General features: G+C 46.6%; 1 protein-coding gene across 1 annotated transcript in view; it reads right to left on the bottom strand.

The window, feature by feature from the left end:
• Positions 1-23,020, bottom strand: part of DACH2 (dachshund family transcription factor 2) — a 289,898-nt gene that overhangs the window by 212,760 nt on the left and 54,118 nt on the right. Inside the window, exon 2 of the mRNA XM_040325046.1 lies at positions 8,793-8,924. Coding sequence (XP_040180980.1) covers positions 8,793-8,907 — 115 coding nt within the window. The 5' untranslated portion in view covers positions 8,908-8,924. The remainder of the gene's footprint in view (positions 1-8,792; positions 8,925-23,020) is intronic.

The following is a 23,020-nucleotide window of genomic DNA, read 5'->3' as shown; positions in this document are numbered from 1 at the left end:
TCGGCTATTTGTATTAAAATATGATCCGTACTTACCGTTTTCGAGCTGCATCTTCTTCCGTCGCTTCCGGGTATGGGTCTTCGGGAGCGGGCGTTCCTTCTTGATTGACAGTCTTCCGAGAGGCTTCCGACGGTCGCATCCATCGCGTCACTCGTAGCCGAAAGAAGCCGAACGTCGGTGCGGCTCTATACTGCGCACCGACGTTCGGCTTCTTTCGGAAAATCGTGACGCGATGGATGCGACCGTCGGCTAGCCTCTCAGAAGACTGTCAATCAAGAAGGAACGCCCATTCCCGCAGCCCATACCCGGAAGCGACGGAGAGGATGCATCTCGTAAACGGGTAAGTACGGATCATATTTTAAAACAAATAGCCGATTCCCCTAGAGAAAACGAGCAGGAAGCTAAGGGGGAAAAGTGCCCTCTAAGGGTGAACCCCCGCTTTAAAGTGGAGTTCCACCCATAAATATAACATTACATCAGTAGTTTTAAAAAAACGTCATTAGTCCTTTACGAATTTTTTTTTTTTTTTTAGATGCCTTCAAAGTGTTGTTGCTAGGCAGAATAGTTAATCTTCCCACTTCCTGCACCTAGGTGCTTAACCACTTCCATACCAGGTACTTACGCAGCTTCCCGCCCAAGCCAATTTTCAGCTTTCAGCACTGTCGCACTTTGAATGGCAATTGCGCGGTCATGCTACACTGTACCCAAACAAAATTGGCGTCCTTTTTTCCCCACAAATAGAGCTTTCTTTTGGTGGTATTTGATCACCTCTGCGATTTTTTTTTTTTGCGCAACAACTAAAAAAAGGCTGAAAATTTGGAAAAAAAATTACGTTTTTATTTTTTTCTGTTAATTTTTTTGTAAATAAGTTTTCTCTTTCAATTACGGGCACTGATATGGCGGCACTAATGGGCACCGATGAGATGGCACTGATGGACATCGATGAGGTAGTACTGACGGGCACAGATGAGGTGGCACTGATTGGCGGCGCTGGTATGCGACACTGATGGGCACACATAGGCGGTACTGATGGGCACACATAGGCGGCACTGATGGGCACACATAGGCGGCACTGATGGGCACACATAGGCGGCACTGATGGGCACACATAGGCGGCACTGATGGGCACTCATGGGCGGCACTGGGCACTCATAGGCGGCACAGATGGGCACTCATGGGCGGCACTGATGGATACTTATGGGTGGCACAGATGGGCACTGCTAGGTGGGCACTGGGCATGGATGGGCACTGTGGGGTGGCACTGATGGACACTGGGGTGGCGCTGATGGACACTGGGGTGGCGCTGATGGACACTGGGGTGGCGCTGATGGACACTGGGGTGGCAGCACTGATTGTTGCCAGTCAGTGCCCATTTGTGGGCACTGACTGGCATCTTTTTTCTTTATGTTTTTTTTTTTATTTATTTTTTAGACATTTTTTTTTTTTTTTTGCTTTTTTTTTTTTTTTGCCCACCCTGGTGCTCCAGGGTGGGCATCCCTGGTGGTCCAGTGTGGCGATCCGAGGGGGGGCTGCGCTGATAAACAATCAGCGCTAACCCCCCCTGTGAGGAGAGCCGCCGATCGGCTATCCTCTACTCGCGTCTGTCAGACGCGAGTGAGGAAGAGCCATCGGCGGCTCTTCCTGTTTACATCGTGATCAGCCGTGGTTGGACACGGCTGATCACGTGGTAAAGAGTCTCCGCCGGAGGCTCTTTACCGAGATCGGAGATGCAGGGTGTCAGACTGACACCCCGCATCACCGATCGCCGCGATGCGCGCCCCCACGGGCGCGCGCGGCATGAAATCCTGCAGGACGTTCTAGAACGTCCTGTCAGGATTTCATAACCACTTCCCGGACGTAAATCGGCCATAGGCCGGGCGGGAAGTGGTTAATGCTTCCTAACCTACACCGCACAGACTCCTGGGAATGTAGTGGGTGTAACTTTCCAGGAGTCTGTGCACTCCCCAGTCTCGAAGAATCATGTGACTTGGACATCACAGGTGCTGAAACCTGATCTGACACTGCTTGTGCAGCACTGAGCATGTGCTAGATCTGCAAGGCTGAAATCCAGGAAGTCATACAGTCTGGCTTCATGATGCCAACACTTAAGATGGCCCCAGTCAATTTCTATTTTATAAAGTGTCTAAATGCTGTAACAACCTAACAAAACGGACCTTAGTTTACAGACTAACTTTACTAGAATACATTAAAGGAGTTCTCTGACCTAAAACTTTTAACCCCCGCTGTGCCCGTTTATTTTGTATATTTTTACAGCCCGGGCACAGCGGGGGTTAAAAGTTTTAGGTCAGAGAACTCCTTTAAGCTTGTGTATTACAGGGGTATTTATATTTAAAAAGTGAAATTGTGGCCGGAACTCCGCTTTAACAACTGGACTAGGGTGCCCACGTGTCCCGGATTGCCCCGGGACTGTCCCGCAATTGACATGTCTGTCCCTGGTCCCGGGCACCTTTATTCTGGGACAATACAATGTCCCGAAATAAAATAGAGGACACCGCCCACCAGGGCCGGATTCCAGACAAGGCCAACAAGGCCAGGCCTCGGGGCGGCAGGGGGTGCAGGGGCGGCACTGCGGCTGAGAGGAGAGGACACTTTCATTTCCGGAGTCCCCCCTGTCATGTCACGGATGGTGAGAGGAGATAAAACAGAGGGAAGAGGAGGTAATATGGCAGCACCCCCCCCCCCCCCCGGTTCTCAATGTCATTTTGTCAGACCCCCGCAATGCTCAATGTCACCCCCCCTGCTACTCAATGCAATTTTCGGCAGCAGCACCCCCCCCCAATGTCATATTCGGCAGCAAAACCCCCCACCCCCTCCTTCGTGTGTTGCCGAAAAAGTCCCCCCGGCGGATTATGTCCCCCCTGTACTGCGCAGGTGGGGGGCGGCATTAAAGAACCCGGCCTTGGAGTAAATTCAGGCCTGACCGCCACCCCCCTACTAACTAGTAACTACATTTCCAGAACTGGTTGCTAGAGCTGGCGCTGCCTGGCATCTTGCAACCAGTGACAATTTACTCTCAGGCCGCGTACACACCGTCGGTTAAACCGATGAGACCAGTCTGATGGACAGTTTTCATCGGTCCAAACCGATCGTGTGTGGGCGCCATCGGTTAAAAAACAAAAAAAGCCAACTTGTTTTAAATTTAACCGATGGATTCCTAACCGATAGGAAAAAAAAACGATCGTTAGTAGGCACGTCCATCGGTTAAAAACCCGCGCATGCTCAGACTAAATTGGGGGAAGGGAGCGCTCGTTCTGGTAAAACTAGCGTTCGTTATGGAGATAGCACATTCATCACGTGCTAATGGTTTTCAAAATGCTTTACAAATAAATATGTGGTGTACATTTGTATTCAGCCCCCCCCCCCCATTACTCTGAAACCCCCAACTAAAATCTAGTGGAACCAATTGCCTTCAGAAGTCACCTGTAACATCACCCAGAGGGGTTAAAGTCATTTAGGATATTCCAATCCCGAACACAAGGCTCCAACCAGCCGAATAAGACCCCATATGAATAATTTTCCCCCCAAATACGAGACAAAGCTCCGTGTTGAGGTTCAAGCAGGAATCACACAATCTTTATTGAAAGACTACAGGCTTATACATAGTAAAAAAAAAAAAGGAGGTACATACATATCCTGCTCATATTACTCTGAAAATACACCTGTGACCAGACCTAATTAACATGAGCTAATTAACTAATCCCTTTAAGCAGCCAAGATGACTCAGAGACGTGACCTGTAGGCTAGACTTGCCGTCTTGTAGCTCAGAGACGTGACCTGTAGGCTAGACTTGCCGTCTTGTAGCTCAGAGATGTGACCTGTAGGCTAGACTTGCCGTCTTGTAGCTCAGAAGACACAATCAACATGATCACCAATCAACACAGAACTCCTTCACACAATTACAGGGTCAATTAGCACAAGCCACAATGAAAGAGCCTTAGAAGTTATCCTAGACTCATTTACATTTTAACAGACAGGTGGCTGGAGTTGAACACATCAGCCTCTTTCAATTAAAATGTTGAGCTCAGAATCAAACAAATCAAGAATAGTCTTTACATATATCCTGGGAGATATTAGGGATAAATATCACTGTCCCATTTTAAGTAGTGCAAGATATATTTTCTCAGTCACCCTATGCCCCTAATGGACACAGGGTGATTTAGACATAAGAGGTGCATGGGGAGCTGAAGCAAGGGTATCCCATACTTTCTAATGGATTCTGGGTTCCACGGGCCCTCCCGTTACATCACCTAGTTGGTAAAAAGAGCCCATCTCTGTGTAATTAAGCCCCCATTCACATCTAGGCGTTTTTACGCCTGTAGCACTACGCCGCTGCCGCCAGAGGGCTGGAAACACATTTCCCTCTATGGAGATGGTTCACATCTCCACGCCGAACGCCTGCCGCCTGAAAAAAGGTCCCGGACCTTTTTTTCAGGCGTCTTTCGGCTAGGAGATGGGAAGCATCTCCATAGAGGGGGTCAAACTGGGGAACATCTAGGCGGACAATACCGGCGTTTTGTCGCCGCAAATCGCGGTACAAAACGCCGCTATTTGTACCGCGATTTGCGGCGACAAAACGCCGCGATTTTGTCCGCCTAGATGTGAATGCAGCCTTAATCTCAGTATAAATACAGCTGTTCTGTGAAGCCCTCAGAGGTTTGTTAGAGAACCTTAGAGACCAAACATCATCACGAAGGTAGGCGCCATACAAATGGCACCCCCCCCCCACACTTTTCACATATTTATTTGTAAAAAAAAAAATGAAAACCATTTATCATTTTCCTTCCACTTTACAATTATGTGACACTTTGTGGGTGCCTTCAGATTTTTCACTCGTTTGAAACCCATTCTTCTGCTCTCTCTTTTTTTGGGGGGGGAATGTCCCCCTAGGACAGGAAGTGAAAAAAAATAAAAATAAAATAAAAGCCTGATAAACAAAACCTAACGCAGCCACCACATCCATGTACTGCTCAGCAACAATCTTGCAATTCTTTTTTTTATTAAGTTTGGATACATTGTAATATTTTATTTTCACCTCCTTGAATATCATAATTAAAGTATAAAAATAAAAATCCTTTTTTTTTTTTTATTGGGCAGATGTCTACTAGGAACACTCAACAGCACTAAGGGCCAGATTCACAGTGGAGATACTCCGTCGTATCTCTCAGGCCCCGTACACACGACAGAGTTTCTCGGCAGAATTCACAGAGAAACTCGGTCAAAACCCGGATTCTGCCGAGAAACTCTGTCGTCTGTACAGTTTTGGCTCGATGGAGCCGCCGAGGAGCTCGACGAGAAAATAGAGAACATGTTCTCTATTTTCTCGTTGTTCTATGGGAGAAGGCGTCCCGCCGAGCTCCTCGGCGGCTTCATCCCAGAACTCGACGAGGAACTCGACGTGCCAAGCACGTCGAGTTCCTCGGCCGTGTGTACGGGGCCTCAGAGTATCTATGCGACTGATTCATAGAACCAGTTACGCATAGATATCCCTAAGATCCGACAGGTGTAATTGTTTTACACTGTCGGATCTTAGGATGCAGTACCGCGGCCGCCGCTGGGTGGAGTTTGCGTCGTATTCCAGCGTCGGGTATGCAAATTAGCAGTTACGGCGATCCACGACGGATTTTCGCGTTCGGTACGTCGTCGCTAGTATAGTTTCCCGTCGCAATTTTAGGCGTCGTTTGACCTGCCCTAACTTTAGACAGCACACGTATGTGCTGTTTAAAGTATGGCCGTCGTTCCCGCGTCGAAATGTAAAAAAAAAATTGTCTTGCGTAAAGCGTCCGGGAATACGAAAGTACGCTACGCACGTCACAGCCGTTCGAAAAAATGACGTCACTTCACGCAAAGCACGGCGGGAATTTCAAAACGGAGCATGCGCAGTAGGTCCGGCGTGGGAGCGCGCCTAATTTAAATGCCACACGCCCCTTTGAATTACGCGGGCTTACGCTGGAGGCTGCCAGCGTAAGTTTTCACGCAAGTGCTTGGTGAATCAGGCACTTGCGATGAAAACTTGCGGCGGTTTAACGTATCTACAATACATTACGCCGCAATTCTACGTGAATCTGGTCCTAAGAAACTACTATGGAAGATAAGGCAAAAAACACCTATTATTTAGGATTTTTTTTTTATATAAATTTTTGCTTTTCTCTCTCCGTTTCTTATGCTTTTCTTTTTCCTATCTAGCCGTCATGAATTAGAGAGGAAGACCCTGAGCTATGTTTTGGGAATAATCTAATCTTAGAATGGATATTGATGATCGCGCTATCGATGTGCTGTGAGTGGAACTTGTGTAAATATAAAAATATCTAATAAAATCTTATTAAAAAAAAAAAGTTTGGATACATTGTAATATTTTTTTTTCAGCTCCTTGAATATCATAATAATTAAAGTATAAAAATAATAATCCTTTTCACATCAGTTGTGTTCAGCATTTTGGAGGCGACGTGAGTGAATAACTGAACGTGATCTGACTCGAGGAAGAAAAAAAAAAAAAAACGATTTTAGCATTTTGAGCGACTGCTTCTAAAACAATAACAATTAAGATCTGAAGGGCAGGATCAGCTGTCACGGCATCGAATTGCAATGAAAATGGTGAGGAAGCGTCCCGTAATTTGTTGTGACAGCTCAGAAACAACGGCGTCCCGTCAGCATTACGCTCACTAAATGCGGAATATTATAATTTCATCTTAAAAGTCCTTTTTGAGGAATAAATGCAGCCAAGGCGCATTGCGAAGATGACCGCAGGAAGCCAGGTTTGTCATTAACAACGCCAAAAACATTGAAGGGGTTTGTGGGGGGGGTCCGTGCTTTTCAGACGTGTCCCACCAACTGCTTGTGTTTTATCATGTATATCCGGGGGGGGAGGGGGGGTCACAGCTCATCTTAAAAAATTACATTATTAAGTTCGAAATCCTAACTGAATGATAATTAGCCACTTGGAGACCAGACCTTTTACATTTTATTTTTGCTAGAAAATGTTTTTTGGTCGAAAATGATATTTGCTTGGGCTGCAGAGATTCCCACCTAGTGCCTTGTTTCCACTGAGCGGATCGGTTCGGTACGCTATTTTGGGTGTTTCCATTATGAAAGCGTGCCATAAAAGCGAACCGTACCGGACCATTCTGGGTCCTGCTTCAGATGTGGGGCCATAGAAAATGGAACGGTTCCATTAGGGCGGACCTACAAATACATCTCACTGATTGGTGGACGCGCTAGGCATTTTTTCTAAATCCTGTATGGTCCCGACGTTCCGATTTGCAGTGGAAACGCTCACAAGAATAGACCGGTCCATTCTAAACCATCCCAAACATACTGACCCGAACCGTTCCGTTCAGTGGAAACAAGGCATAGGTGTGTTACACACACAGATCCACGCCCTTGTCTGTGTAAACCGCCGATAGCGGGAGCCTGGCGGACATCGTGACCGCCAGCCACGCGCATCGGCATCTCAGCTCGCGCGCCCCCTAGACGGCCTCCCGGCAATTAACATCCACACTGCGGACGTACAAAGTCGTACGGCCGTCAGGAAGTGGTTAAACTTGTAAAGACCAAATCTCAAAAACGAGGCTCGGTCCTTAAGTGGTTAAGAAACAAAAATTTGTCTGAATTTTGGAAATTCGGACTGAAATTCGAATCAAATTTTACATCGAACTCCAGTCAGATTCTAACTATAAACATAATGCTGAAATCAAAGACTGCGTTTTATTACAGTAAGATTTAGAAACAATGCCGTTTACGCTAAGCCATCGGTGATTTAAAGAGTCATTGTAATCATTTGATGAAGATATTTCTTTTGTTTGTTCACTTTGCTGCATTAGAATCGAAAAAAATTTAAAAATAAATCTAAAGTTTTCGATTAGATCAATTCAAAATTTATCACTTCAAATGTTTCGAATCGAAAAAAAATAATAATAATAATTTGAAGAAAATTCTTTTTTTTTTAAATACAAAAACCGAATATGAATTGAAGGAATCAACCAAATGTAACAAAACTAAATACCTAGATTAACGAATCGAAACATTTTTTTTTTTTGTCATGCACATGTCTAGTTTGTACACATGATACAGCCGTGATGCTTCGCCTTATGGTGAAAATTAAAGCGCATGTCGCGCTCGGTGGGCAGTACCTCTGCCAAATCCAACCAAGTAAATGGGACCGCGCTGCAACCGGCCTGCAACTGCGCACGGTTTGCCGCATAGCACTCAGGATCTTCAGGGCTAAAATAGGCGGCGAAGAGGTGACATCGTCCTCACCGCCCGTTAAAGTGGATGTTATGTTATGTTTATCATATGAGGTCATTGTATATTACCAGGATGTGTTATGTGGAAGAGGGGTGGATTTCTCACTTTTTATACTGTGGATCACCTCATATTATGATAAACATAACATAACATATGATGAACATGTCCAAGCTAGATATGTAAATAACCTGTCACTCAAAGCAAGGAGAGAGGAAAGGACTTTGTATTTAGACAGGGTTTTATCTGGAAGTCTGTTCATTTTCACTGAACAATAAAAGAGGATTGCTCAGAGCTGGATTAACTCTGTGTGGCAAGACTGGGCACAGATGATAGGAAATCTTATACTCTACATTGTGACATAAAAAAAAATTGGGTTTACATCCACTTTAAACGCAATCCACCTAAAAGATATTTTTCTATCATACGTCAGATTTCCCTATTTTTTTTTGTACCCCAAAAATCAAGAAAAGTTTCGAAAGAAGCTCCACCCACCACAGCATTGGTGTGAAGGAGAGATTTCCATCTCATACCTGCGTTGGAATTCAGTTCTTCGTTCTCCGACTCGGTTCCGTTCTGACTGCCGTTTCCGTGAAGACTGTTCATCGCCATCAGCTTCATCTTCTGCAGCTTCATCGCTTCTGCCATGGCAGCCGCCGTGAGACCTGAAACAGCAAAAAAATTCCCTTATTATACAAGCCGGGGACTGCTAAACCAACCACCGTTCTATGTACCCCCCGGGACTGCTAAACCAACTGCCATTCTATTCCCCCCCCCCCCCCGGGACTGATAAACCAACCGCCATTCTATGTACCCCCTCCCCCGGGCCAACCGCCATTCTATGTACCCCCCGGGACTGACAAACTAATCACCGTTCTATAAACCCCCCCAGGGACTGCCAAACCAACCGCCGTTCTATGTACCCCCCCCCCCCCCCCAGGGACTTCCAAACCACCAGGGACTGGTCACATCAGTCTCTGTACCAGAGGAGCTCACACTCTGCCCCCCCCCCCACCCACATGTCACACTCTATTATTATACATTTCTATAGCTCTGACATATACCGCAGTGTTGTACAAAGAACACTGAGCCAAATCACATCAGTCTCTGTACCAGAGGAGCTTACACTCGAATGCCCCCGCCACCCCAGTCAGGAACATAATTTTATTATCCGTAAGATACTAAATTGGAGCATTAGAGTGTAAGCTCCTCTGGTACAGAGACTGATGTGACTGGCTCAGTGATCTCTGTACCTCACTACGGTATATGTCGGAGCTATAGAAATGTATAATAGCATGTGACTGTGGAGGGGGACAGAGTGCAAGCTCCTCTGGTACACACACTATTATTATTATTATATAGCTCTGACATATACCGCAGTGCTGTACAAAGAACACTGAGCCAAATTAGTCTCTGTACCAGAGGAGCTTACACTCCAATTCCACCCCAACCAGTGTCACACACTATTAGTATACATGTATATAGCTCTGACATATACCGCAGTGCTGTACAGAGAACACTGAGCCAGTAGCATCAGTCTCTGTACCAGAGGAGCTTACACTCTAATGTCCTCTCACAGTCACACACTATTATACATTTCTATAGCTCTGACACATACTGTAGTGCTGTACAGATAACACTGAGCTAGTCACATCAGTCTCTGTACCAGAAGAGCTTACACTCTGTCTCTGTACCAGAAGAGCTTACACTCTGTCTCTGTACCAGAAGAGCTTACACTCTGTCTCTGTACCAGAAGAGCTTACACTCTGTCTCTGTACCAGAAGAGCTTACACTCTGTCTCTGTACCAGAAGAGCTTACACTCTGTCTCTGTACCAGAAGAGCTTACACTCTGTCTCCAATGTGACCCCCCCTAGTCACATACTTCTATTATACATTTATATAGCTCTGACATATACCGCAGTGCTGTACAAAGAACACAGAGCCAAACCAGTCTTTGTACCAGAGGAGCTTACACTCTAATAACTGCCCCCCCCCACCCCACCCAGTGTCATACGCTATTATTATACATTTATATAGCTCTGAGACAGTCACATCAGTCTGTGTACAAGAGGAGCTTACACTTTAACCCCCCTCCCCCCTACACAGTCACACACTATTATTATTATATATTTATATAGCTCTGACATATACCGCAGTGCTGTACAAAGAACACAGAGCCAGTCACGTCAGTCTCTGTACCAGAGGAGCTTACACTCTAATGCCCCACCCCAGAATTGTTGTTATTGCTTTGATATAAAGCCGCGTTCGCCTCTCTCGGATTGGAGTCGATTTGTAAAATCCGCTCCTGGGAGAAAAACACAAAAGTGACAGCAGAGAGGAACAATAAGCGACGGAACAAAGCTACAGTAGATCTAATTGATTGCACCGTCCCGTCTTCTTGCGCTATTACTGTGAAAGCCTTCGCTGTCAAAACTGCAAAACAGCTAAATTAAACAGACGGAGAGCGGAGCTCTGCAATTAATCTAATGAAACGGTGACTCGCTGAGCTGACGCGTTTTGATATTAGAACAAAACACTTAATTACATTTACAGTCAACACATTGCAACTAATAACAGTCTGGATTAAAGGAATTGAACCGGAGCCCATCCGGAAACATTGATTTGATGCGCGCAGCGAGGAGAAGGGGGCCCCCGGTATTAGATAGGGGCCCCGTTAGGGGTCACTTGTGATTGGCTAAACAAAAAAAGCGATGAGACATCCGGGGAGGACGGCGAGCATAAGAGGGTCTCTGAAAATACAATTATAGGTTTATTTAATGATCTCATTTCATGATTTGTGTTTATCTATGAGAAAATAAAACCACTGATGTACTAAGGACTGAGGAATTCCTAGAATGAGGATGACCCAGGGCCGTCTTAATAGCATCATGGGCCCCTGGGCAAAGTAATGCTCTGGGGCCCCTACAATGATGACAGTGCAGGTAAACAGACATCAAGTAGGTAGGAGGCAGATTGCCTCCCCTGTGTATCCATCACTCTCAGTGCCCCCCCAATTCCAGGGCAGCGTGGGCTCAAGAACCAGCTGCTTTGGGGAAAGTGCGGGGGCCCCCCCATGCATCTGGGGCCCCTGGGCACTGCCCAGATGTGCCCTCTCATTAAGACAGCCCTGGGATGACCGCATCTAATAATGTGTAGTATGACCGATTGCATTATGCAATGTTAACACAGATTGTACAGAGAATTAAAGAGAACTGCCCCCCCCCCCAAAAAAAAAAAACATGACACACATTGTAGCTTTCCAGTCCTTTAGAGGTGATGGCTGCATTAGTTTTCTCTTCAGCATTGTCACCCTATGCTGCTGGACTCATGATTTGGACTACAGGATACCCCTCCCCCTTCTCATCTACATATCATAGGGGGGATGTGTTCAGCAGTCCATGGAGAAGGGCAGGGTATTAACACTGCTTGAGATAATACAGTAGGGAGCAGAGGAAGATTTGTGCTCTGTGGTTTTTGGTGGGATCAGCAGTATATTTGTTCTGCTCATCCCACGACACTGCTGCCCCTAATAGACACAGGGTGACTTACACATAAGAGGGGCATGGGGAGCTGAAACAAGGGTTTCCAAAACTCTCCAAGGAAAGCTGGGTTCCACAGGCCCCCCATTCAAAGTGACTCCCGTCACAGGGCCAATTTGCCCCCCAACCAAAGTGACTCCTGTCACAAGGCCAATTTACCCCCCCCAACCAAAGTGACTCCCGTCACAAGGCCAATTTGCCCCCCCCCAACCAAAGTGACTCCCGTCACAAGGCCAATTTGCCAGAATCCTGTCGTGTATTCCATGGCCGCCATGCTATCTTTTGAAACGAGAGTCTGTACACTCGGGCGGCAAGAGATTTTTGCCAAGAATCTTGTCAGGGAAAACAATGTTTTTTTCCTGACGAGATTCTTGCCCGTGTGTACAGGGCTTCAGTTGTGACATGACGCTACTCTTATATCAAGACATCGCTTATTTAGCAAGTCAAAATTTATTAAAAACGTTGCTTGTCTTGCAAAACACTCTTAAACCGAGGTTTTACTGTAATCCAAACCACATTCTCAGTCGGGGGCCGTCTTAATAGAATCACGGGCCCCTGGGCAAAGTAATGCTTTGGGGCCCCTACAATGATGACAGTGTCATCAAGTAGGTGCCATCATGGGGCCCCCAATTTCGGGGCAGCGTTGGCTCATGACCAGCTGCTTTGGGGAAAGTGCAAGGGCCCCCATGCAGCTGGGGCCCCTGGACAGTGCCCAAGTGTGCCCTCTCATTAAGACAGCCCTGTTCTCAGGGACACCCTCTGCCCCTAATAGACACAGGGTGACTTAGACATAAGAGGGGCATGGGGAGCTGAAACAAGGGTTTCCAAAACTCTCCAAGGAAAGCTGGGTTCCACAGGTCCCCCATCCAAAGTGACTCCCGTCACAGGCCCAATTTGCCCCCCAACCAAAGTGACTCCCGTCACAAGGCCAATTTGCCCCCCCAACCAAAGTGACTCCCGTCACAAGGCCAATTTGCCTTCCCCATCCAAAGTGACTCCCGTCACAAGGCCAATTTGCCCCCCCCAACCAAAGTGACTCCCGTCACAAGGCCAATTTGCCCCCCCCCAACCAAAGTGACTCCCGTCACAAGGCCAATTTGCCCCCCCCAACCAAAGTGACTCCTGTCACAAGGCCAATTTGCCCCCAACCAAAGTGACTCCCGTCACAAGGCCAATTTGCCCCCCCATCCAAAGTGACTCCTGTCACAAGGCCAATTTGCCCCCAACCAAAGTGACTCCCGTCACAAGGCCAATTTGCCCCCCCATCCAAAGTGACTCCCGTCACAAGGCCAATTTGACCCCCCATTTAAAGTGACTCCCGTCACAAGGCCAATTTGTCCCCCCATACAAAGTGACTCCCGTCACAAGGACAATTTGACCCCCCATTTAAAGTGACTCCTGTCACAAGGCCAATTTGTCCCCCCATCCAAAGTGACTCCCGTCACAAGGCCAATTTGCCCCCCTCCATCCAAAGTGACTCCCGTCACAAGGCCAATTTGCCAGAATCCTGTCGTGTATTCCCGTGGCCCCCGGAAAAAGTGAGATAGCCATGCGATTGTAAAGCTATGTGCTGAAATAAACTTCACAAAAGGTCTTCCAGGGCCAATTCCCTAACAAACATATTTTTCATTCCAACCACAAAAAAAACACAAATAAAAAACCTCCATTCTTCTTTTCTTCAGCTTTGTCCAATTTTTAAACAAGCCTATTTACTCACAAAATGATGAAAGTACTTAGAAGCACAATGTCGTAATTATCTATGTATTTTTTTATTTTTTTTTGTAGATTGCCCCTTTTTACAGAAAATAACAAAAAATGCAAGGTTAAGATCAAAAGGAAACTTTAATAGATGTTTTCGACTGGGGTCACAGTACTCAGAGCTGGAACGCCGGAGATGAAAGACGAGCGATGGATTCAGCTTTTGATCTCGGCCAAATCCATTTGGCATTGTTTAGGTTTTGCATTTAATACTTCGCTTCTACGTGATATCATGACTAACATGAATTGGCTCCGTGGGTTTTTTCTTTCTATTCACTCTAATAGCTCTGTAATCTGTACACAGACCAGCGATTCGCAGGTTTCCAGCGTTTAGACCGAGGGCTTGGTCATGGCAGGTCGCCGGATAAATTCCACGCATGGACCAAACTTTTGTTGATAATGAGACGTCATTTACCGGATGTTTTTTGTAACAATAGCCACCCCCCCCCCCCCCATTTTAAATGTGTGCTTTCGTTTTGGGTGCTTCCTGGGAATTTAACCCCTTCAATCCCAGGCTTTTATACCCACCTCAATCCCAGGCTTTTATACCCACCTCAATACCGGGCTTATATACCCACCTCAATACCGGGCCTATTCTGGCACTTCTCTCCTACCTGTACAAATCATCATTCTTTTGCTAGAAAATTATGCAGAAGCCCCAAACATTATATATATACGCAATCTTTTTTCAAACGCCTTTTTTTTTTGAAAAAAAATGGTTTCATGAATTTAAAAATAACAAAACAGTAAAGTTAGCCCAATTGGCAGAATGTGGCCAATGATGGTAGAACATGTCTTGGGCTCAGCATCAGTCAGAATAAATATGGCCTCAGAGTTGGTGGTCAGTAGGAGGAGTAATGCCCCATCCCTGGAATCAGCGAGAGGAATAGTGTCCCATCCCTGGTATCAGTGGGTGGAAGAGTGCCCCATCATTGGTATTAGTGGGAGGAATAGTGCCCCATCTCTGGTATCAGCACGAGGAATAGTGCCCCATCATTGATAACAGTGGGAGGAATAGTGTTCCATCATTGGTATCAGTGGGAGGAATAGTGTCCACATCTAAGGGTTTCTAGAGATCCCTGGAACCCAGCTTAGGGTTTCTGTACCCGGTGCCGAGTGTTTATAGGAGCTCCCTGCAACAAAGGGATTCCTGAGCATCCTGGATTTTAAACCACTTGTACCCAAAGTAGAAATGTTCTGCATCCTACTGGAAATGAGTGCTTCTTCAACCCACCAGGTCTGAGAGGAATATCTCTGAAGCCCTCTCAGGTCCAGATATTATGGTTGCTGGAGCCCCTTGGCCCAAAGATTAGGGTTTCAGGAGCCCCTTGGCCCAAAGATTAGGGTTTCAGGAGCCCCTTGGGCCAAAGATTAGGGTTTCTGGAGCCCCTTGGCCCATAGATTATGGTTTCTGGAGCCCCTTGGCCCAAAGATTAGGGTTTCTGGAGCCCCTTGGCCCAAAGATTAGGGTTTCTGGAGCCCCTTGGCCCAAAGATTAGGGTTTCTGGAGCTCCTTGGCCCAAAGATTAGGCTTTCTAGAGCTCCTTGGCCCAAAGATTAGGGTTTCTGGAGCCCCTTGGCCCAAAGATTAGGGTTTCTGGAGCCCCTTGGCCCATAGATTAGGGTTTCAGGAGCCCCTTGGCCAAAAGATTAGGGTTTCTGGAGACCCTTGTCCCAAATATTAGGGTTTTAGGAGCCCCTTGGCCCAAAGATTAGGGTTTCTGGAGCTCCTAGGCCCAAAGATTTGGGTTTCTGGAGTCCCTTGGCCCAAAAAATAGGGTTTCTGGAGCCCCTTGGCCCAAAGATTAGGGTTTCTGGAGCCCCTTGGCCCAAAGATTAGGGTTTCTGGAGCCCCTTGGCCCAAAGATTAGGGTTTCTAGAGCTCATTGGGCCAAAGATTAGGCTTTCTAGAGCTCCTTAGCCCAAAGATTAAAGTTTCAGGGGTCCCTTGGTCCAAAGATTAGGGTTTCTAGAGCTCCTAGGCCCAAAGATTAGGGTTTCAGGAGCCCCTTGGCCCAAAGATTAGGGTTTCTGGAGCCTTCTGGAGCTTGTACTCAACTGGAGCCACTTCAGAGTTGGCTAACACTGTCCTTGTTTAGGCTTTATGGCCTTACAACCGAGCGGAGGCTCTAAAACAGATATTAACAACCTCTTCCAATGTGAGTTCAATTTAGTAGGTTCCAGTAAATGAAGTAATTTCAGCGGCACACACAGAGGCATCAGCTGTGACAGCAATCTGCTCAAACTGTGTAAGAACCAGTTCCGTTATGTTGGCTTTATTGCGCCTCATTTAGAGCTTTATGTGTTTTCAGTAAATAAAATTTCTTATCAGCTCAAATGAGATAGCCGGTCCCCTTCACCGAGACGAACTGCCGCTGTATACAGACGATTAAATGGAAGTGGATCACCTGCCACAGCTGGAAGATCCATTGGTTGTGTTGGAAAACGTAGGGTGATCCCCTGCTGTTCTTCAGCAAAACCTAAGCAGCCGTTTTCTGACATTCTATAGAGGTGGAGGTGGGTTAATATTAAACTTTAAGACGATCAAGTAAACTGAGGAGTTGAGAAAAAAAAATCTGTGTGCAAATTATTTTAGTGACCCAGATTTACCCCTAAAGGTGATTTTCCACCGAAACGTTTGTTTCAGTGGGAGGAATTGTGCCTCATCATTGGGCCCCCAAGTTGGTGTCATTGGGCCCCCATGTTGGCATCATTGGGAGAACTTGTGGCCTATCCTTGGTTTCAGTGTTGATCTCATCAGGAAAAATAATGCCCAATCATTGGTGTCATTTGGCTCCGTTTGTGGTGTCATTGGGATAAATTGTGCCCCATCAGTGGTGTCAGTGGGAGGAATAGTGTCCCATCATTGGTGTCAGTGGGAGGAATAGTGTCCCATCATTGGTGTTAGTGGGAGGAATAGTGACCCATCATTGGTGTCAGTGGGAGGAATAGTGTCCCATCATTGGTGTCAGTGGGAGGAATAGTGTCCCATCATTGGTGTCAGTGGGAGGAATAGTGTCCCATCATTGGTGTCAGTGGGAGGAATAGTGTCCCATCATTGGTGTCAATGGGAGGAATAGTGTCCCATCATTGGTGTCAGTGGGAGGAATAGTGTCCCATCATTGGTTCAGTGGGAGGAATAGTGTCCCAATCATTGGTGTCAATGGGAGGAATAGTGTCCCATCATTGGTGTCAGTGGGAGGAATAGTGTCCCATCATTGGTATCAGTGGGAGGAATAGTGACCCGTCATTGGTGTCAGTGGGAGGAATAGTGTCCCATCATTGGTGCCAGTGGGAGGAATAGTGTCCCATCATTGGTGTCAGTGGGAGGAATAGTGTCCCATCATTGGTGTCAGTGGGAGGAATAGTGTCCCATCATTGGTGTCAGTGGGAGGAATAGTGCCCCATCATTAGTGTCAGTGGGGGGGAATAGTGCCCCATCATTGGTGTCAGTGGGGGGAATAGTGCCCCATCATTGGTGTCAGTGGGAGGAATGGTGTCCCATCATTGGTGTCAGTGGGAGGAATAGTGTCCCATCATTGGTGTCAGTGGGAGGAATAGTGTCCCATCATTGGTGTCAGTGGGAGGAATAGTGTCCCATCATTGGTGTCAGTGGGAGGAATAGTGCCCCATCATTGGTGTCAGTGGGAGGAATAGTGACCCATCATTGGTGTCAGTGGGAGGAATAGTGTCCCATCATTGGTGTCAGTGGGAGGAATAGTGTCCCATCATTGGTGTCAGTGGGAGGAATAGTGTCCCATCATTGGTGTCAGTGGGAGGAATAGCGTCCCATCATTGGTGTCAGTGGGAGGAATAGCGTCCCATCATTGGTGTCAGTGGGAGGAATAGTGTCCCATCATTGGTGTCAGTGGGAGGAATAGTGTCCCATCATTGGTGTCAGTGGGAGGAATAGTGTCCCATCATTGGTGTCTGTGGGAGGAATAGTGTCCCATCATTGGTGTCAGTGGGAGGAATAGTGTCCCATCATTGGGTCAGTGGGGGGGGGATAGGTTGGTGTCACTGGAGGAACATAATGGTGGAGATGGATGGGATATATTGTTGGCACAGGGGGTATATCATGGTGGTAATGTTGAAGGGGGGAAATATGGATGACATTGGAGAAAGAGGGTATTTTGCTGGCACAGGGGTGAAATGTTGGTGTCATTAGAGGAACATAATTGTGGCACTGGATGGGATATATTGTTGGCACAGGGGGTATAAACTGGTGGTACTGTTCAAGGGGGAATATATTGGTGACACTGGGTGAAGGGGGTACATTTCTGGCACAGGGGGCATAGGTTGGTGTCATTAGAGGAACATAATAGTGGAACTGGATGGGATATAGTGTTGGCACAGGAGGTATATAATGGTGGTACTGTTGAAGGGGGACACCGGTGAGAAGGGGGTATTTTGCTGGCACAGGGGGGAATGTTGGTGTCACTAGAGAAACATAATAGTGGCATTGGATGGGATATAGTGTTGGCACAGGCGGTATATAATGGTGGTACCGTTGAAGGGGAAATATATTGGTGACAAGGGGTGAAGGGGGTAAATTGCTGGCACAGGGGGGAAAGGGAAATGTTGGTGTCACTAGAAGAACATAATAGTGGCATTAGATGGGATATCTTGTTGGTACAGGGGGTATATCATGTTGGTACTGTTGAAGGGGGAATATATTGGTGACACTGGGGGAAGGGGGTATTTAGCTGGCACAGGGGGCATATGTTGGTGTCACTAGAGGAACACAATGGTGGCACTGGATGGGATATATAGTTGGCACAGGGGGTATAAACCGGTGGAATAAATTGGTGACACTGGGTAAAGGGGGTACATTTCTGGCACAGGGGGGGATAGGTTGGTGTCATTAGAGGAACATAATAGTGGAACTGGATGGGATATAGTGTTGGCACAGGAGGTATATAATGGTGGTACTGTTGAAGGGGGACACCGGTGGGAAGGGGGTATTTTGCTGGCACAGGGGGGAATGTTGGTGTCACTAGAGGAACGTAATGGTGGCACCGGATGGGATATTTTGTTTGCACAGGGGGTATATAATGGTGGTAATGTTAAAGGGAGAAATAATTGGTGACACTGGGGGAAGGGGTTAACGTATATTTCTGGAACAGGGGGGACATAATTGGTGGCACTGGGCAGGCATAAGGGTGGCACTGAAGGGAAAGAAGACGTATTGCCTACACAGGGGATGTAATGGTGGAACTGGGAGGCCGCAATGATCGCCACGGAAACAGAAACCGATTGGGAAAACCAAATTTTGAGTTTTCACCAGGTCTGGAATGGAGAAGGAATCTCACAATGGGGACCCCTGTTTTCTCCACTTTGGGGAGATTACCACTTACTTCCTTGTTGTGTCTCCAGGACAGGAAGTGAAGGGAAATTTTACCAATCGGCATTGGCAGCAAAACAAAAACTTTGAACATTCCCGAATCTATCCAAAAACAAAAATTGTACCGGACCACCCAACACTCCCAGGTGTGCATAGGACCTCCATGGTGGGCTTACCAAGAGACATAACAAACGATCCGGCGACTCGCTCTTGCGATCTCCACCGATAACTGAAATGTCCGTTTTGGCTGAAGGGACTCCAAGCGTTGCCAGACCGCGCACCGCCGCCAAACATCTTTAGCAAAAAAAAAAAGTCAATAAGACTCCATTAGGGCGGACGGCTCCCCTTTCATGGAAAGCTTCATTTGTAATCGCGTCTGTTTTCAATAATACGACCCTTTTGGCATTTTAATAAACGTTATTGATGGCGGTGACAAAACATGGCTTGGACGTCCACCGTTTTGTGCGAGCGAGAGAGATCCGCACGCACGCCTGTTCATCAGCATTCATTCGAAATTGGCACGGTGCACACGGTAATCAGCGGGATTGGGGGTGGTGGGGGGAGGGCTGACCTTTCTGGAGAATGCCGTAAATTCATCCAAAAACAATACAAATGAGCTAAACGCTCTCATAATTTACCAGGAAAAACACTCCGAACGCCATCGATTTATAACACTGGAGCTAAAAAAAAACAACACCTAAAAGGAAATGCAGCTTCATCACGACGGAGGTCCCAACCCCTTCCCTGATGTACGGCAACATATTTCAACCCGGCAAGAATGATGGCTACAAGGAGTGTATAGAAAAGGTGGTGGCAACTATGAAGGCCTTACAGGAGGCTCATAGGAGTGATGGAGTCTTCATATCAATAAATGTAACAAGTTAAACAAGTTAGAAGGTTTCACTCCCTTCTTTCCAACAAACAGTGTAAGTGGGAGAAATAGTGCCTCATTAGTAGTATTAGTGTGGGAAATTGTGCCCATTCATTAGTGTCAGTGGGGGGAATGGCGCCCCATCATTGGTATCAGTGGGGGGAATGGTGCCCCTTCATTGGAATCAGTGGGGGGAATGGTGCCCCTTCATTGGAATTAGTGGGGGGAATGGTTCCGCTTCACTGGTATCAGTGGGGGGAATGGTGCCGCTTCACTGGTATCAGTGGGGGGAATGGTGCCGCTTCACTGGTGTCAGTGGGGAGAATGGTGCCCCTTCACTGGTGTTGGTGGGAGGGCTGGTGCCCCTTTATTGTTGTCAGTGGGAGTAACTGTGCCCAATCATTGGTGTCATTTGGCCCCCTGTGTAGAATTTGTGGCCTATCAATGGTTTCACTGGGCCCCATTTTTGTTTGGGAGGAATAATGCCCGGTAATTGGTGTCATTTGGCCCCATTGCTGGTGTCATTGGTACCATCAATGGTATCGATGGGAGAAATAGTGCCCCATCATTGGTGTCAGTGGGGGAAATAGTGCCCCTTCATTGCTGTCAGTGGGGGAAATACTGCCTCATCATTGGTGTCAGTAAGAGGAATGGTCCCCCTTCATTGGTGTCAGTGGGAGGAATATTGCCAATTCATTGATATCAGTTGGAAGAATAGTGCCCCATCATTGGTATTAGTGGGAGGAATAGTGTCCCATCATTGGTGTCAGTGGGAGGAATAGTGTCCCATCACTGGTGTCAGTGGGAGGAATAGTGCCCCTTCATTGCTGTCAGTGGGGGAAATACTGCCTCATCATTGGTGTCAGTAAGAGGAATGGTCCCCCTTCATTGGTGTCAGTGGGAGGAATATTGCCAATTCATTGATATCAGTTGGAAGAATAGTGCCCCATCATTGGTATCAGTGGGAGGAATAGTGCCCCATCACTGGTGTCAGTGGGAGGAATAGTGCCCCATCATTGGTGTCAGTGGGGGAATATTCCCCCATCATTGGTGTCAGTGGGGGAATAGTGCCCCATCATTGGTGTCAGTGGGGGAATAGTGCCCCATCATTGGTGTCAGTGGGGGGAATAGTGCCCCATTATTGCTTTCAGTGGGAGGAATTGAGCCCCATCATTGGTGTCACTGGGAACAAGACACCCCAGAAAACTGCGCCCATAATTACCAGCGTTAGGAAGCGTGGGGCCTGGGATGCACAGTAGAACCGCGTTAGAAGGGTGTGTAATCGCCGGCTCCGCGCTCATCACACAGCGGTAAAGAGTCTGGGCAAGCTGTGTTTTCCGTCGCAGAACTCGGGAGATCCATAAAAAGACGGAACGCGCAGAGGTTTTCCAGTTTAATCTCCATTCTGGAAGGACAGTTCTGCCTCAGCTGCTCCGTGGCGAAATTGATGGCGTCCTCATTAAATTATTAATACTTCTGCTCTTCGCCGCGGTCAGGGGCACCCAGGGATTGCGCCATCTGTCACCTTCCACCGCAACACACTTCTCTAAGTAAACAGACTTTGTTTAGTTCTTGCCGGAGACGCAAGTTTTCCTGAATGATTGGGGGGGCGGGGGGGATAGATATTAGGAGATGTATAATTCACCGTACGCGTTAGAGAAATTTCCGAGTGTAATAGAAGATGAAGGTTGCTGACTTGCCGTGTAGATTTATTTGTAAAAAAATTTAAAACATTTATCATTTTTCTTCCACTTCACAATGATGTGACATTTTGTGTTGGTCCATCACAGAAAATCCCAATAAAACACATTTACGTTTTTTGGTTGTAACATGACAACATGTGTAAAATTTCGAGGGACGAAACGCGTTGGTTATTTTACAGCTGTTATACATGTTTTTGCAATAAAAGGCTAACCATTGTTGGATGCCGACTTTTTCTCTTGTGTTACCTGAGGCTTCGGCAGCCTTTAACCACTTAAGGACCGCCTCCTGCAGATATACGTCGGCAGGATGGCACGGCTGGGCACAAGCACGTACCTGTACGTTCTCTTTAAGTGCCCAGCCGTGGGTCGCGTGCGCCCGCGACCCGGTCCGAAGCTCCGTGACCGCGGCCGCTGGACCTGATCGCTGCCGGTGTCCCGCGAGCTGAAGAACGGGGAGAGGTGAGTGTAAACACAGCTTCCCCGTTCTTCACTGTGGCAGCTTCATTGATCGTCTGTTCCCTGATATAGGGAAACATGATTAATGATGCCACGCCTACAGCCACACCCCCCTACAGTTAGAAACACAGATGAGGTCACCCTTAACCCCTACACCGCCCCCTAGTGGTTAACTCCTAAACTGCAATTGTCATTTTCACAGTAATCAGTGCATTTTTATAGCACTTTTCGCTGTGAAAATGACAATGGTCCCAAAAATGTGTCAAAATTGTCCGATGTGTCCGCCATAATGTCGCAGTCACAAAAAAAAAAAAAACGCTGATCGCCGCCATTAGTAATAAAAACAAAAATATTAATAAAAATCTCATAAATCTATTCCCCGTTTTGTAAACGCTATAAATTTCGCGCAAACCAATCGTTAAACGCTTATTGCGATGTTTTTTTATCAAAAATATGTAGAATAATACGTATCGGCCTTAACGGAGAGAAAAAACTTTTTTTTATATATTTTTTGGGAATATTTATTATAGCAAAAAGTAAAAAATATATATATTTTTTTTTCAAAATTGTCGCTCTATTTTTGTTTATAGCGCAAAAAATAAAAACCGTAGAGGTGATCAAATACCACCAAAAGAAAGCTCTATTTGTGGGAAAAAATGGACGGCAATTTTTATTTGGGAGACACGTCGCACGACCGCGCAATTGTCAGTTAAAGCGACGCAGCGCCGAATCGCAAAAACTGGCCGGGTCCTTTACCTGCCTAAAGGTCCGGGTCTTAAGTGGTTAAGCACCAGTAGACATGTGCACTGCCGAAAAAATTGTTTCATTTTTTTTTCTTCGTTTTTTGTTTCATTCGTTACGATCGAAATCCGTCAATTCAAAAATTCGGAACATCCAAAAATTCTAAAAGAACGAAAATCTGAAAACCCCAAAATTCTAAAATCTGAAGTAATAAAAAACTAATAACTATTAAATTATAGGTATTGGAATTTCCTTTCAAATTTGTCTGTTAGTGAACGTAAAGAATACGAATTTATCCGAAGTTACGAATTATCTGAAAATAACAAATGCCGCAACTAAACGAATAAA

The sequence above is a fragment of the Rana temporaria genome, chromosome 9 (assembly GCF_905171775.1).
Source record: "Rana temporaria chromosome 9, aRanTem1.1, whole genome shotgun sequence".
NCBI classification, from domain to species: domain Eukaryota; kingdom Metazoa; phylum Chordata; class Amphibia; order Anura; family Ranidae; genus Rana; species Rana temporaria.
The sequence above is the reverse complement of the archived record's forward strand: the minus strand, read 5'-3'. Positions and strand labels throughout refer to the sequence as shown.